Genomic DNA, 18,236 nt, shown 5'->3' on the forward strand with positions numbered 1-18,236 from the left:
TTCCATATACAATCTCGCACCAATCATCCAACAATAGTCTACTATTATGCAAGAACACGCCATTATGTATTTCATTGTAGCTGAAAGAGATCTACCATGATCATCCAAGGAAGACCTTCTTGAAAGTATATAAATGCTTGATAAACTGGGTAGGGGGGAGTATTTGTTTTAAGACATCATATTACATTTTTAGGAATCACATTACCCAAAAAATATCATAACTAGAAATGTTATTCTTGAACATTTTTTAAAATGTGTTTGATTACATTTTTAATATATTTTGAAATACCTTTTAAAATTCAAAATAATTTAAATAAAAATGCAAGTTACAAATGTGAGAGAATATTTTCTCATATTTTTATGGTACTATCACTTTCCTACCCCTTATCATAGAAACAAAAATAGTCTAAAACACAACAATATAAGTTTAGTCATAACACAATCAAATTATAACATAATACTTAAGGTTTTTTTTTTTTTGTTGGTAACTACCATAATTAAAGTCTTTAACTTCTCGATTGAATTCTAGATATTCTTCCAAACTTTGATCCTATATTTGAATTCTGGTTATAGAAGTAATTCTCAATTTAGGGCTTAGTTACATTTTTTATTAACCAACATTAATTATTGGTTTTTGTTAGAATTTGAATGGGAGAATTCAAACTCAGTACCCTTTTTTCTTTCTTCTTTCCTAACATCCTCATTTTCAACCATTAAGTTAATCTCATAACTCCTTAGTTATACTTGTAATCACTTCACTTCTCTTAAATCTTTTCAATCTTCATCAATGATGATGTATTTTCCAGAAATTAAACCTAGGTCCTCCTCCACATTGGATCTTAAATTATTGTTTAGTTTGTTTGTTAATTTAAGTTTTGAAGTTTGTTCATTTTTGTATTCGTTCATTTCTATTTTAGTTTATTGTACTTTATTTTAAATTTTATATTTAAAAATAAAAAACAATGACAATAACCTCACATGTTTTGTAGCAATTTTAAGCCCCCAACTTCGAGTAAAGCAAAATAGAAAAAGAAAAAATCACGGCAACCATCACTCTATCTTATAACGCTTAATTCAATTTCTCGATCTTCAATGTCTCTTTCACTTTTGCTTTCAACCTCTTCATCCTTCGTATCTCAATAGTCTTTATCAACGTCCATGTTTGCCTCTTTTGCTTCTCCTTCAATTCCACCTCGTCTTTTCCATCTACACAAACCCAGTAATAATAATAAATAGTCATAAATAAACTCTCAAATTGAAGATGTCATTTATGTGTTTAGAGAAAAAGGTGTCGAGCTTGAGTTATAAATAATGGATGTGGAGGGAAATCAGGAAATGTCTTCGTCGAAGAGAGAAAGAGTGACTATTTTTGTGAGAGTAAGAATGGAAGAGGTGGTTGTTGTCAGATTTCAAGGCAACAAATTTTTGAGGGAGGGAGTAGTACAGGGGTGGTGGCAGAACTAGGAGGAACATTTTTATGTCATCGCCTCTTCTTGTCCCTCGATCTTAATTCTTTTATTTTAATATCTCCCCCGTTCTCCTTCTCACCTTCCCTTCTGCATCCGCACTCCGCAGCATGTGTGGCCACTGTCATCGCCATCTTTCTTGATCATCCTGGCTTTTTTTATTTTTCTATCCCACACTCTTTGTCACCTTGTCATGTTATGGAAGGAGTTTTGACTTGCGTTTTCTTTTGGGACTTACCTATGGTGACATGGCTAGAATGTGCAAAAACAATGTTTGAATGAAAGATTTATTTTGTTTTGATATTTTTATTTTGCTTTACCGGATCTTGAGGGTTTAAAATTGCCAAAAAAATATATTTTGAAACATTATTTATTAATTTAAATTTTAAGAGTTTAGAATTAACATAAATAAATAATAAGGAAGTCTAACTCAATTAATCAAACAAAATATATGAATTATTATAAATTTTCTTGAAACCATCCTCAATTTCTATAACATATCAAAAAATAAAATAAAAAAGTAACATAAATAGTATTGTCGGAAAACATATAATTTAGTGTCAACTTTGAGAACTAAAATGAATTATTTTAAAAAGGGTCTTAAAAATCATTTTTAAATTTAGAAACTAAGCACGTTTATTTAAGTTTATTTTTACTATATAGTCACTTTTTTTTTTTGCAACTTTTCAAAATAATCAAAGCTGAAGAGAACTAGACATCTGATTATGACTATAAGCTATTTGAAACAACTTTTTATAAAAATCAATTACTTCATTGTAAGAAAAGTGTTTTTTCTAACAATAAACAAACATTAATCAACTTTTAATTTTTTTTTAAGTCTCTTAAAAAGTATCACTAACTTATTTTGTACAAGAATTACTTATTTTTTAATTATAAAAAACGCACACTTAAATTTGACTACCAAAAACATTTGGCTTACAAATATATTTAATATTTTTATATTTTATATGATTATTAATCCTTCCGTCTTTAATTATAAGAGTTTTTAATTAATTCACGTCTATTAAAAAAAGTAGTTAATTAAATCAAATATGACAATTATATAAACTATCATTTCAAAATTATCATTTTATTATCTTTCTATTCACTTAATTGATCTCTATTAATGTTAGGAGAAAAAATGATTAAGTAAATGTATGTAGAGAAAACAAATAATTAACACATTTAGAAATTAAAAAAGATCAAATAAATTTATGAAAATAATTTTATAATTAGAGACAAAAGAGTATTGATATATCATCAAGGAGTATGGTGTTACTCATGCAAATAATGAATGTAACACCATTGATGATTAGGAATTAAAAAGAGTTGTTTCTAAATTTTAGATAAAAAATCACTTTTTAACTTGGGAGATAAAAAAAAATTAAATAAATTTGAAAGATAAAAAAGATACATGGATAGTGTTAGGCCCAACTCGTTCTGTGACTATTTTTTTTCTCCTTAAAAAAAGAAATTGGGTCAAACAAATTTAAATAAAAGTTATTAAAAAAATATAAGTGACTTGTTTAACAAGTAAAAATTAAAATTAAGTAGCTTAAAGAAGCTATCTGGAGGAGCTTGTTTATTAGATAAGCGGAGTTTTTTTTTTATTTTTATTTTTTATATCAAGAGCATGTAGTTGAATTAGTTGAGTCGAGTGCCTTTATTGCCTTCTATTTTTACATATATATATATATATATATATATATATATATATATATATATATAAAGCGGATTAGAATCCTGCTGGGCATAAATTTTCGTCATTTCCTTTCGTTATTATCAGTTTCATTTCGTATAAAAAAATGATTCAACAAAATATATGGCAGAAAGCCTTTTTATTTATAATCGGGAAAAAAATAGCATGTGCTACAATAATTTGTCATTTTAAAAATAATTTCACTTAATTTTTTTATTGGATAAAATAACTAGTTTTAAACAAAATTAAAAAGGAAAATCTTTGACCAAACAACTTGCATCTTAAAAGGTGGTTTTAAGTTGAAAAAAATAAAAAGCATGAGACAACTTTGACTTGTTATTAGTTTGGTTCTTGTAGAAACAGTGCTGGTTCAAATTCAAACAATCTTGGTGGATACACACACTAGTTTCTCCTCCCTCAGAATGAGTTTAGACTCGTCTCGCTCTGGTAATTCTAAACGAAGTTTCTCTAATTCTATATCCTCCAACGATTACATTAAGAAGAAGAAAAAGAAGAAGACAACCCCCAACCAGAAAACCCTAGGCGCTGCTTGGGGCTCAAAGTCTAATTCCCGAAAACCCGCCTTCTCCGATTTTGCCAGGTTTTCTCTAATTCTCATTTTGAGAACAATGTGTTACGCAGATTTTTTTATTGACGCTGTACTGTAAATGGCAAATGCAGTTATATGACAGAGAAGAATCGGAAATTACACAACCAGTTTGAAGCTCAGGCTTCCACCTCATCTTTGACTTTAAGTGCCTCTCTATTCAGTGGAGTTTCAATTTTTGTCGATGGTTTCACGATTCCTTCCAACCAGGTTAATCGTTTTTCCTTTTTCCTTTTTATCATTCTCCCTGATTGCTTGAATTTGTGATTGTGAACATGGCCGGAAAGTAGGTATGTGGAGCGGTGGGTTTTTTAGTTTTTAATCACAATTTTGTAGAGATCATCGTTCCCTGTTTTAGGAATTAAGTGTGTCAGAACATTGTAAATTTCAGGAACTGCGGAGCTACATGCTAAAGTATGGCGGAAGATTTGAGAATTATTTCTCTAGACATCGTGTAACACATATCATCTGCAGTAATCTGCCTGATAGTAAAGTTAAGAACCTCAGGTTTGATTTTATGCCCTTATTTAAATTTGGAGATTTGAGTCCTACACATCACACTTTTGCATCACTTAAATTTAATTATTGGATGGTCCAATACAGAGCCTTCAGTGCAGGGTTGCCAGTGGTGAAACCCACTTGGATTTTAGATTCTGTTGCTGCTAATAGACTCTTGAGCTGTAAGTTTTTGCATTTCTCATTCACTTATTTTCTTTTTCCTTGAAAAAAAATGCCTACTTTGTATTTTGAGAGGAAGAAAGCAGATGGAAAAATGTTTTGAATGCTTTCATAATGTCCACATATTCAAGTTTTACTATATGGTCCTGCCTTTTCATTTATTTGCTTATTTACTTCATTTTTTTTCCTGGGGTTATGAATATATGATAATATTATATTTGGCTTTCCAAATCATCGTGGCTCAAGTTATTCAAATATTGCTTTAATAGGGGTGCCTTATCAACTTGACCAGCTTGCTAATAACCAACCAAAACTGTCAGCCTTCTTCACATTGAAAAGTAGTAAAATGTCAGAGGATGCTTATACAAATGACCTTTGTCAAGTAGTATCAGATATTGAAGATTCATCCATGAGGGTTGGCCGATCAGATTCAGAAGATAGACACTCATCCAAAGTTGGGGATATGAGTGAACTTAGCGGGCAAATTAGTACTGAATCTGATGATACTATACCTGAGAATACTAATGCAATTATGATGGAAGAGCTAACTAGTGTTAGAGAGCATGCAGGAGGAAGCAATGCTGCTACTAAAGATGAGAGAAATGTCAAAGGTGAACTTGAACCCGCTCATCAAGCACCTTCTACATCATTTAGTACTCCATGCTCAGATGAGCTGAATGTAAAAGAATATCCAAATTCTTCAGGCACTAAGCCTTCTAAACAGTGTCATTCTACTCTTGCAGACCCTAATTTTGTGGAAAACTATTTCAAGGTAGTGAAGTTAGAACTTAGAAGATTTTGAATTTTCATATTGCTTGGTGCAATGGTGACTTTCTTGTTGATAACCTGCCTTTTTTTATGTGGCTGTTATAGTAGTCATCTGAATTTTTTTTTACTACTCTTTAAGATATACTGACAATCAAGCATACAAGTCAATGATAATTATTTCTTGCATCAGAAGATAATGTCTCTTGAACTTCAATAGATGAGGTGGATGAAGTGATTACCCCTGTGGCCGTGTCCATTATATTTTGTGTTTGCTGCATCAGTAAAAAAAGAACAAAGATATAAAAGCAACTGCTTGCGTGGGGCTGGGGGTATTGACCTTTTTATAAGCATGTAAACATACTTGTACGATATTGACTTGCTCCTCACTTTACTTCCACATGATTTTACTGTGTTACGCAATCATAACTTCTCTTCCATTGTTAATGTTACCAATCTTTTAATCTACTCTGGGGATGACATTATTTTGCAATATCCTGACTGAAGTTTTGTTTGTGCAGAGCTCACGACTACATTTTATAGGAACCTGGCGAAATCGGTATCGAAAGCGTTTTCCCACCTTGTCTACTGGGTTTAACAATGAAAGTGCTAATAATAGTGCCTCTGATATTTCTCATAATTCAGTCATTATCCATGTTGACATGGTAAGATTTAATACATGGATGTTCAAAAAATTATTGTTGTCAACTAATTTTCCTTTTCAGATTTTGGATAGATATGTAATTTAACTGTATGCTGCCCCAGGACTGCTTTTTTGTCTCAGTGGTTATCAGGAACCACCCTGAATTGTTGGGCCAGCCTGTAGCTGTATGTCATTCAAATAATTCAAATGGAACTGCTGAGATTTCCTCTGCGAACTACCCAGCTCGTAGTCATGGTTGGTTATATGCCAAATTATATATTATAATATGACTCAGATAGCTATATTACTTATTTGTTTTTTTTTGGTATGTAACTTGTGCTTTTGATCATTTGCTAGGTATTAGGGCTGGTATGTTTGTTCGAGATGCCAAGGCGCTTTGTCCCCATCTTGTTATCTTTCCATACAACTTTGAAGCTTATGAGGAAGTAAGAATTAGTAGGGTGTCCAATCCATAGTTGAGTGGCTTATAAAGCAGAATGTCAGAATATTTTATTTTATGTCAGCATATCTTTGTGTGTTTTTTCTCCTTTTAATTAATTTTTACAAATATGTCTTGGACATTTTGCAGGTAGCCGATCAATTTTATAGTATATTGCATCAGCGTTGCAAGAAAGTGCAGGTCTTTTATGATTTGACATTGCTTAAGTGCATAAAGTTTTCAATTGACTTGTCCTTAATGCTGTAACTGCTACTTGAAGCAGGCTGTAAGCTGTGATGAAGCATTTTTAGATGCCACAGATTCAGAGGTTGAAGATCCTGAACTCTTAGCTTCATCTATTAGAGAAGAGATCTATAAGACCACTGGATGTACAGCTAGTGCTGGTATAGCTGGAAATATGCTTATGGCTCGTATTGCTACTAGAACTGCAAAACCGAATGGTCAATATCACATAACTACAGAAAAAGTACGTACTGGAGTTTCTTTTATTCAGAAATTGTTGTCTTTTTCATAATTTTAAATTTTTCTTTGATTTTGTGGTGTAATGAAGGTATGATGTAAATCATATTACAAGTCCTACATCCTTTTTCTTTGTAAATAATTTTCCTGTATTTAATGTGGCTATAATAGTGTTCCTTTTATGAATTTTATGCTGAAAGCTTTTGCTTATCTTGATATATTTACAAATTGAAATATTGATGCCAATTGTTTCATTTGTGATTCTGTATTTTAATAAATTTTCAATGAGAAATACTGGTATGCTAGATGTGGAATTGTATTACTCTAGACCATGATGTTTTGGATTTCCATTAAAGGTGCTAATTCTAGGTTTCACCTGTATTTTGGATGTATTGAAATTGACCGTTTACACTTCACTAGAAAGAGTGTTATGGTGATTTATATTATGTGTTTTCAATTTATACTGTATCATTTTGATAACATCTTAAAGATCAACTTACTATAAAAAATTGGGACTCTGATCACATCATGCCAATTATGATTTCTAGTTGTTGTAGTACACTTGGATAAGTAAACCTACTTTTAGTTTGTACAGCTTATGTATTTTGATATTATAGTTGATGTGCGGAATGTGTCAATGTCTTACTTGCTCACTTATTTATTTTGCCTTTCCAGGTTGAAGATCATTTATGTCAACTCCCAATTAATGCACTTCCTGGAATAGGGTATGTCTTACAGGAGAAGTTGAAGAAACAGAATGTTCACACGTGTGGACAGTTGCGCATGATTTCCAAGGTTTTACTATTCATTCACTTTTTAATTTATATTTTCTTATGATTTGTCCCTATATTCTGAAAGTTGTTGTTCCTTGACTCCCTTCTGAAGGTCAATTAATAATATTTTCTTTTAGTCTGTTATAAGCATTCTTCCTCTCATTTTAGACATTTCTCTTTTGCCACAAGTTGGGGAAGGACATGGTTTGATTCATGAATTTAGGACCCTTATTAAAAGAGAATAGAAACTAGGGAGAAAATATTTTTAACTTGTTGAAAATTTGGAAATTATATAGAAGACAATAATCATTGAAAAAGAAAAAATAGGCTTGAATTTGAGGAAAGAACCTTCAAGAACTACAACCCAATTTTATTCATTAGCACAAACTTGTTTTTATGTTGCTACTTGGTTCATTTACTTGCATACTCTGTACTGTAGTCATGTTCCTCTTCCTTTTTGGGCCAGTTGTTGAAAGGCATTTGTAATATTTTATATTGTGTACCTTTATTTGCATCTGCAGGCTTCATTGCAGAAGGACTATGGTATGAAAACAGGAGAAATGCTGTGGATTTATAGCAGAGGAATTGATAACCGGTTAGTTGGAGGCTTTCAGGTAGGGATTAGGGAATATTTATCTAAAGCCCAGACTTGATTCCTTGTCATTTGGATTTGAGATATTGGATATATGTATGTACTGTGTGTGTGTGTGAGAGAGAGAGAGAGATGTATATGTCTCCGTGTCTATGTGTGTGTGTGCACGCATGTTGCTTGCTTCTTTTATTTTTCCTTTCCTTTTACATTGTGCCAATTTGTTGTATAATAGCATATAATGAGTCTGTGTGTGCACATGCATGTGTATGTTTGCATGTGTTGCTTCATTTCTCTTTCCTTCCATTTAGATTGTTCCAATTTGTAGTATATGATATATTATGTATGTGTGTTCATGCATGTGTTGCTTCTTTTCTTTTTCCTTCCATTTTATTTTTTCTTTTCCATTTTTTTTCCTATAATGGTACCCTTTTTCTTTGTCTATTCCAGTCCTTGTCTAGAGATTGGCTAACAATTGTAAGAAAGTGAACAATGATTAAAGGATATAAATTGTCAGGTTAATATGAATACCATCACCAGTCATTGTACATTTGAAAATGATCGGTTGTGCTATGCTCTACAGCAGCATGATGTAAAATCATTGTGCCACTGGCTAGTGGCCTCACATGTTGCTTTTAATTTTCCAACTCAAATGTGTTGTTGTATCCCTTTTATTCGCCTGTGAATATTATTATTTCCTGATTAACTTGTATTTAAGATGACATTATCTACACTTCCGCAGGAAAGTAAGTCTGTTGGGGCTGATGTAAATTGGGGTGTGAGATTCAAAGATATAAAAGACGTTAGTATTCTCTTACATTCTGTATCATTTTTATATTTCTAAACCTTACAATCATATAAAACAGAAGCATTCAAAATGTTGACTTAAAAGTTATTCCAGTGTGAACACTTCCTAATAAACCTTTGCAAGGAGGTCTCGTTACGATTGCAGGGTTGTGGAGTGCAGGGGCGCACTTTCACTCTCAAGGTATTGGTTTACTTTTAGCTCAGTAAGATTTTTTTTTTTTTAATATTATTCAGATATCAGCTCTGTTTTAGCTGGTCATCTTCTTTTCATGTCCTGTTTAATTTCAGAAACTGTCATGTATTATTATCTATAATAATGTTGCTTATATTTTCCGGAGTCCGCACAATTAATATTTGTAAATACTTCCATATATCTTATTTAGATCAAAAAGAGAAGAAAAAATGCTGATGAACCTGCAAAGTTTATGGGCTGTGGAGACTGTGAAAATTTGAGTCACTCAGTAACGGTAATTATAATTTTGCTGATCAAAAAAAAAAAAAAATGTTTTCTTAATTGTTTTAAGGTCTGATTTTGTGTTTGATATTCTCATTGTAGATTCCTGTTGCTACTGATAATGTGGAAATACTCCAAAGAATAGTAAAGCAGTTGCTTGGATGTTTTTACATAGGTATCTTATCTCTGGCCTGCTTATTCTTTTTAGGCTTAATGCCACTTTTGGTCCATTAAGTTTCATTATTATTTCATTTTAGTATATTAAGTTTAAAACGTCTCATTTTGGTCCGTTATGTTTTAAAATGTTTCAATTTGATCCTTTTTCCAGTTTTTTGTTAGAAACGTTAATGTTCTGTTAACTTTTTAATTTTAAAATAATCAATTTAAAATAGTGGCGGCAAAAAACCGCCACTATCTTCAACTTTCTGATGAGATAATTACTATTTTTGCAATTTTGGGGATAATTGAAAAATGGAAATTAGCTGTGTGTGTAACAGTGGAGATAATTATCATATATACAATGCTCTGTTTCTGTAGAAAGCTATTCATGAGCCTCCTCTAAATTTATGCTTTTAGGATTCAATACTTTCCTCTTCCATTCTTCATAATTAAATTAAAATTTGATTAAAAGGTATAGTTGGCTAGTTCTTCATCCATGGTTCAAGTTCAAATTGCTAGTTTTTCTTGAGGGGCTGTGGTAGAGATATAAACCCATTTTTTTATCGCCACTTCTCAGCTTATACTTCTAGATGATTGGTTCTTGACAAGTTTGGTTTTGTGAAACCTCATATAGTTGTTAAATTGCTCTTGGTAAATTTAGTAATGAAATAGCCCCAAACTAAAGAAAACTGTCATGTTAAATATGACTATAGTACTATAGTATGGTGGACTGGAAAGTTATGCAATTTTAGGTGCATTGCTGATGATAGACCAGAGTTGGTAGTGGCCTTTGCCCTTGAGTTTATACTGAAAGTTTCAGTAGACAGTTAGGCAAAGGGCTTCAGGTTGCATATTGTGTATTATATTCTAAAATAATAAATGCTTGCGTGGTTAAGCTGCTTAGTGCTTATGCCTTTGGACTTCATATTTTAATTTTATGATGGTATTTTCTTCCTTAACATGTTATTTAGTGTTTCAGCGTCAACTTGTAGCAGGGTATCCATATATGTTTAATACAGATTTAATCAGATATCATAACATCTTCATCTTCTCCTTTTGTTGATTTCACATAGATGTGAAGGAGATTCGAGGTATTGGCTTGCATGTTTCCAGGCTTGAAAGTGCAGAAGCTTCTAAACAAGGTATCTCTGTTATTCACGGCAAAGTTTAACCAGCTGGGCTGTAATAATATATTTTTTTGGTTGTGCAAATAGTTAAATTTATTGGTAATGCCTGTTACCGAACTAAATAGAAACAAAAGTTTTTAAGCTGAGATCTGCTACCATGATGTTCTTCATCTTTCCATCCTTCTGTTTAGTATTCTAGAAAAACTTTACTGCTTTTCCTTGGTTTTAAACTTTGATTTTCTTATTTTAAATAATTTCTCTATAGTTGTCTAACATTATTTGCTTCATGAAGGTACAGTAAAATATACTTTGAAATCATGGCTCACTTCTGGATATGCAAGTATTGAAAATCAGAAATATCCTATGGGTAATGGAAACCCCTATTTGACCACATAACTTATATAAATTTTCTTTTTGGTTCATTTTGAGGTTTTGTTAATGATGGAATTAATGAAAAACCTCTGGTGGTTTCTCTTTGTTCAGGTCATGACAAGCAGAACAGGGATAGCACTTGCAGTCGTGCTTGTAGAGATTTGCCAGGGTCTTCAGTAGAAATGGACAATAAAATACCTAATAACCAAGCAAGTACCAACCCAATTTCAACACCCCCTCCTTTATGTAACCTTGATGTGGAAGTTATACGGAATCTTCCCCCGGAAGTATTTTCAGAATTAAATGAAATTTACGGAGGGAAGTTAATTGATTATATTGCTAACAGCAAAAGCACAAGTGAGAATTCTAGCCCTTCAGGCAACTCATTTTTGGAGCAAGGTAAGCTTTTCTCTGTTTCATTAGTGTAACCTGCTTAGGACATATACTCAACTCAAATTTCCATACATGCTTTCAAATTATTTTTGTTGGCAGCAATAAAAAAGGAAGAGGAACTTTCCTATTCTAAGCCGGTTCCTCAAAACAATCCATTATCAAAAAATAAGGTAATTATTTTCCCCCTATTTTATTGCATCTTATCATATCTTGGATGATCTTTTAGGAGTGGTTTTCATATTTTGTTTCATTTTTCCTTATTTATAGCATAAATAGGGGTTAGAGCTTTGTATTTTGCATCACATTGTTATACACAAGAGAATATTATTTAGTATTTATATTCTCTCCTTTTCACCTTCCCTACCTAAAATCCCACTGCCATGTACAGTTAATCAAATTATAATGTTGAATTGATCTGTCTTCCTTGTTTATACTTTATAATATCAAACTATCAATTTATGTAACTACTTATATTTTGGTGGTTTTGGTAATTGGTACTACAGTTAATCATTAAAGTGGAAGAAATATTAGTCTTGCTTGCTTTTATTTGCATTTATTGTTCTATTTATCGAAAAATGTTTTATTTAGCAACAGATATCATGTTTTACTGCCAGGCAAAGCAGAATGAGGCAGGCACAGGTGAAGGTGAAGCAGTACCATATTCAGTGTGTGGACCCTATTTCAAGGTTACTCACCATTCAAGTTTTGAAAAAGATGATTTATTGCCTTCTTCTTTTAGTCAAGTTGATGGTTCAGTGTTTCAACAATTGCCTGAGGATTTGAAAGCTGTCATTGTTGAGCAGCTTCCTGCACACAGGAGGGCAGAGATTTGCTCCAATGTTGTTGTGGCCCCTCCTCTTGAAAACCATTCATTGTCAGTAGGCATTGAAATTTCTGAGAATTTTCCTGGATCAAGTTATCATGACAACTTATGGGCCGGGAATCCCCCAAATTGGGTTGGGAAGTTTAAAGTTAGCAGTTGCTTAATGTTAAAGAAACTTGCAGAAATGTATTACAAATCAGGGTTGACTAGCACATTATCCTTAGTTTTGCACCAAATTATATCTGAATTCTATGAGCTAAATCTGGCCCAGCAGTTTTCTGATGAAACTGTTAACATTATGTGTGAGCTACTGAGGCAGTATATCAAAGTGAAGATAGAAAGAGATATTGAAGAGATTTATATTTGTTTTCGGCTTCTGAAAAGGTATGTTACAAGTTGGTATGACACTCTTCTGTAAGGTTTATTGTGTTCATCATGTGATTGTCCTTATTCACCCTACAGAAATTTTATTTGTGTTCAATATGTTTGTTAGATATAGTCCTTTATTGTTAATGGAGATTGTGCTAAACTAGACCTAGACACTAGAATGGATTAAAAATGAGGTTAGTTAATTGGTAACATACTGTCTTCTGTGTCTGTACCACAGACCATCTTTTGGCTCATATCCAGTGAAGACATGTTTTGGTAAATTCCTGAGAATTGTTATATGTCAATTTTGATTAATGGCAAAGTTACATAATTATCAAAAAAAATAATGTATAGGCCGTGGTTATATTGTCAAAGTCATTTTATTCACTAGATCTTTTGGATTATTTTGTGAGTCTTTGGAGTAACTCAGAATTTGTTTTCAGGTTTGCAGCTAAGTCCCAGTTTTTCCTACAAGTATATAATAGTGTATGTCCTTACCTTCAGGTATAGCTACAGCCTACTTTCTCTTTCACCATCAGCTATTTATCAATCGAACAAAATGGGGCAAAAACAGGCAGGGCACAGGCAATATTTTAATAGAATGTAAATCTAGTACGAACTGGTTTGTAATTTACGAAACGTATATTTTAAGGGAACTAGTATTTGTTAGTCTTGGTTAAAATCTTTGCAAATACAGAAATTATGCTTTCAAAGTTAAAATAAGTGGTGTGTTTCTTTATAAAAAAAAATTTTAAAAAGAGGATAATAAATAAAACTACAAAACAGAAATCAATCAAGAAAAAGAATCATGGGAATGAACCAAATCCCACAACATTTTTGTTAGGGAAACCCCATTAAATAGGCCATGTGCTTTATACCAAATAGAAGCCAAATACCTAATCTTATTCCAAATTAAGTAATGCACCAAAGAGTATCTTCAGTACCACTGGTACTCATTATTAATATATCATATCTAGTTTTGCTGAGCAAAAAAAAAAAAAAAAAAGTAATGCACCAAAGAATCTTCTGTAGAAAGAGTTTTGCTCCAACCAAATGCACTAAATTGTAGCATAGATTGCAAAAATGGCTATAAAATTTAGCTTCTTGACTTCTACCAAAGCCGTAAAACATTATAGTAATCAGTAATTGGTCCAGGGACTAAGGATACACCCAACATTCATAGAAAAATGCACAAAAAGGAGTTCTTTAAAGTGTCTTCAGATTCTTTGCTGTATCTCTAACCATGTTTGTTAGTAATTGGTTCCTTTTATGTTCCTAATAAACTCTTTCACCTTAAATATGTTGATGTTGAATTACAATCATTGATAGGAAAATCAACAGATGAAATTGTTATAAAATACATGCACATGTATGACGAAATTGGGAAAACCAACAAACATTGAAAAAACCATAGTTAAGAAAAGAGGGTTGAGCTGGTCGGTTTGAGCTATTGGATTGGGATTTGGGAATTGGTAATCTTGCTGGTCCAGCCAAAGTATGAAAACCTCATAAGAAAAAGCAAAAACCTGGTGAATTGCCTGTCAAAATTGATGATCAGTTCACATTCGACAATTTTTTAGCTCCATTGTTTTGGAAATAAAGCAAGAGGCTCATGTACATTATATGGGTCATTAGAGCAAGAGAAGAAGAAAAATTTGCATTTTAAGGGCCTCCTCTTGGCTTTTAATAACTAACTACTATTTATTGGAACCTGTCTTGGTTCTTTGAATGTGGGACTTCAGCTTGATGTGTACTACTATATGCTGAATACATAATCATATATTATGTCTGGATTCAATGTGAATGTTGTATGAAGTAAATATCATGTTAGAAATCTTTGTACTTTTACATAATTTTATATAAATATTGAGTTGGTGTAGTTGAAACACATGGATTTCAGCATATGCTTCTGTTTTCTCCATTAATATATGTTGTACTCTTGACTCAAATTTTGTAGGCAACTGTTGATGACAATTATGGAGGGACTTTGCTTTTATAATCATAGTAGCACTCAAATGAGTGAATTCTTACCTACTATGGGAAACTTGAGCAAAATTCTCTGGTTTAACTGAGGTCAGATCCAATTCAACAGTTGCTATTCACCACTGATGCTGCTGAGTATGTCTGACTTTAATACGATAGCTAATCATTTTCTGCAGTATATGTGCTTGTCTTAATGAATCTTGCATTTCTAATCAGTTAATTAAACATTCATCTAATTGATAAATTTGAAATTTTATGTTGCTTTGTTTGCCTTTTACTTTCTGTTCAAAATGTATAAATTGATCTGTCATCTATTGATTTTATAGGACCTTTATTGTGAAGTTAAACTTCACATATTGATCTTCTCATTAATATTTGTCATCTATTGATTTATTAATCTTTATTATCTGCATATAACTTGGGTAGGAGAGAGAGGTGGTTCATTTAGATGGATGATTTCTGGTATAGTATTTTCTATGGATGCACTCATCTTTCACAATTATGGTTGAAATTGTACATGTAGCCCTCTCTCATATAACTTGGGATTTATGACCTGCAGTCACTGAACATCAAATTGAAAATATATTTGTATTACTTGGTGTTGGTTCAGGTGATATGAATTTAGGTAGATATTTCTAGATGCTGTAAGTATGAAGCCTGAATTGTTTTGAAGCCTACCTGTTGTATCCTATAATGTCCTAGTGCTGCACTGTACATGTGTCCAGTACCAAAAAAATTATTTTTTTGTGCATTTTATTCATCAATAATTTTTAACAGATTTGGTTTATCTTTGGACATGGACAGGGTGTCACAGTGAAATGGTACTGTAGCTCAGTCGACTTTCAAAAGGCAGAAGATTAATTAATTTTCTGCAAGTGAGGCATGTGGGGATTGGGGACCGTACTTTTTCCAATCAAATTACACGTAACTTGACATTGACGCCAAATCCAAGACTCCTTGGAAGAGTAGTTTTCTTGCCACTAGCAATTGGAATGATATAAACATCTCTCCATTTTCGAGTGGATTGAGGTGGAAGAAAGAGAGAAACAAGGAAAGGTAAAGACAGGAGAGTAAGTAATATATGTGACGAGATTGGGAAAAAAAGAGATATGAAGAAAATGGATTAAAAATAAAGTGGAAGAGAAAGTGAATATATGTTTATAATTGTTATTTACAAGTCAATACTCCTACATTGCATCTGGTTGGAAGCGGAGAAATTTGACCAACCAATTTCATTCTCACAAGAGCGGCTGTTTAATTTGGCTTGGTCTTTCGCCAAATTAATTGGTAGTACATACGAATTTGCTTTTTAGATTTTTGCTTCAAAGAATTGTTTATGTCAAGATAATTGAGAGATGGTTAACTTTTGAATAAGTACCCATGCTTGACTTCTGAAACCTAAATATACTGCCTAGATTAATTTCTTATATAATCTTAATCCAAAATCAATTACATTTATTTACTTATTAGTGTTTTTTTTAGAGATGTACTCATTACTGTTGAGACATGTATATATCAATTTAGTTGCATTATTAAATTTATTATATTATTATTATTATTAATCATTTAGTCTGCATCAACTTTTCAATAGAAAAATAATGAATTTGATATCGTCAGATAATATTTGTGTACGTAATAAAAAATTATATTAATATGGTTAATAACTCATTTTTTTTTTGTATATTATATTTATATGTAAAGGTGAGCTGAGCCGTTTCAGCTGAATTCTGTTTGACATGGTTAAATTTAGCATTAGTTCGAATTATTAAAAATGTGAATTCATTGTTGAAAAAATGGTAAATTCATTTTGCTTACTGAGACACGATTCACTTCTTAAGGTGTATACATTATAAGTATGAAAACAAGAATTTTAAGATATAAAAAAGAATATATATTAAAATTTGTCGGAGATACAGTTGTCTGGTTGGTAGCCTTTTCTTAGATTTGGTGCAATCGTGTAAAGCTAAAGGGATACAAAATTGTGAAAGTCAAGATGGGCATGGTAAACAATTTCAATTTCTGCATCCTATGCTATGCTATCTGATAATCATAAATTAATTACTTACCAAAACCATCATGTGTACGTGGTGGGTTGGTGATGGGATAAGCAAACCGCGCAACTCTTAGATCCACACGTTGAAACTTTTAAATTTAGGTAAAAGATATATCAAAACAGAATTAAAAATTAATTTAATTTAATTTAGTTAACAGGTTATTATGTTTTAAAATTTATATTTGAAAATTTAAAAAAATATCCAGTAAACTAAAATAAGTAACGTCAAAGAAAGAACTCGTTAGCTAGAATAAACTAGATTCCAATCCCACATACACCATCTTCTATAGTCTATGGTCTGTACAAACACTGACTTATTCTTAATATTTTATAGTGTACAAGCCATAAACCCTTCAACAGTCAAAAAGCCGTGTTCAATATTCATTACGTTTAAAATTAAAATAACATTTTTCTTTCTCCTTTCCTTATTTTATTTTCAGCAAAGATATTCATACATATGAATAATATCTTTACTTTTTCTAACCTCATTTATTTATTTACTTATTTTTTTATTAATCACGTTTACCACTCTATTTTTCTTTCGACTTCCTACACTCTAAAAAGAGTGTAGCAATAACATGATTCTTTTATTTATTTATTGTCATACTTTTTTGCCAGAGTATGACTTCAAAGGCTTGGGACTAGAAAGTAGTAGTATCTATTCTTGGCCATTCAAACTTAAAATTCAAAGCATAAAAAGAAAAAGCTTCCAACTCGGCCACCAGCCACAACAACAAAAGTCAAAGAACGAAAATGCCTTAATTTCTTCTTCAAACATTATATATACTAACATTTTCCTGATCATGCTCCATACCACACCATTTCAAACAATTGTGTGTTTAGGTGAATAGCTTTGCTAGATAGAAAATGAAGAGGGGTTATAATTATCTTTCAGTGGCTATTTATGTGATGATGTTTTTGGTCTTGGTCTCGTACTCCTCCATCAAGGTTGAGGGAATGAGACCGCTGAAAGCTGATCCATCCTTCATAAGTTTGATAATCAACCGGGCTTATTCTGGGCCAAGCCACAGAGGACGCGGTCATTGAACTTACAAACTTGCCCTCTTTTTTGTCCATAGAGATCAGGATTTATACTCTTGTCAAATCACATTTGACACATGCAGATCCAACACACTATGTAATTTATTTTTTGTATACCTTTCTGACAATACCGTTTCTCCTTGCATTTGAACATGTAAAAATACATGGAATAACACGAGGTTATCAAAGCAGTACCGATTCTATTGAATCTGTTGAATATTTGCTTTAGAACTGTACAACTTCATCTCTTTACCTTTATTATTTCGGTTTGTTGAATAAGTTGCTCCTTCAATTAAAAAAAAGAAAGTTTGTCTAGTTTTTTTAGTAGAGAAAGATTGCTTGAATGTTAACAAGTTATCAGTTTTATATTGATTCCAAGTGGTATAAAGAAATATTGATAAATTACTAGTTTTATATTGGTTGATGAATAAAATTGAATTCCTCTATTTCATCCTGCATCTTTTTTCTCTTTAAATTTACATATTCTTCCTTCAAATCTTTGTCTCTTTGGTTCTC

General features: G+C 31.9%; 1 protein-coding gene across 4 annotated transcripts; it reads left to right on the forward strand.

Annotated features, from left to right (window-relative positions):
- Nucleotides 1-3,471: 3,471 nt before the first annotated feature.
- On the forward strand, nt 3,472-16,090 carry LOC114368222 (DNA repair protein REV1). 4 transcript variants are annotated; one of them, XM_028325550.1, is made up of 24 exons: nt 3,472-3,766; nt 3,847-3,982; nt 4,164-4,279; nt 4,376-4,452; nt 4,720-5,222; nt 5,737-5,880; nt 5,981-6,113; nt 6,216-6,304; nt 6,448-6,498; nt 6,581-6,784; nt 7,453-7,572; nt 8,072-8,164; nt 8,882-8,941; nt 9,041-9,127; nt 9,330-9,413; nt 9,503-9,575; nt 10,633-10,701; nt 10,979-11,053; nt 11,170-11,457; nt 11,551-11,621; nt 12,066-12,658; nt 13,087-13,147; nt 14,601-14,761; nt 15,431-16,090. In XM_028325550.1, exons 1-23 carry the CDS (start codon nt 3,588-3,590, stop codon nt 14,640-14,642), a joined length of 3,348 nt encoding a protein of 1,115 aa, XP_028181351.1. In that variant the 5' UTR covers nt 3,472-3,587; the 3' UTR covers nt 14,643-14,761; nt 15,431-16,090. The 4 variants fall into 4 exon arrangements, with proteins under 4 accessions (XP_028181351.1, XP_028181355.1, XP_028181359.1 ...); XM_028325554.1 differs by having other exon boundaries at nt 14,601-14,716; XM_028325558.1 differs by having other exon boundaries at nt 10,985-11,053.
- The last annotated feature ends 2,146 nt before the right edge of the window (nt 16,091-18,236 follow it).

This window comes from Glycine soja, chromosome 1 (genome assembly GCF_004193775.1).
Source record: "Glycine soja cultivar W05 chromosome 1, ASM419377v2, whole genome shotgun sequence".
Classification (NCBI taxonomy): domain Eukaryota; kingdom Viridiplantae; phylum Streptophyta; class Magnoliopsida; order Fabales; family Fabaceae; genus Glycine; species Glycine soja.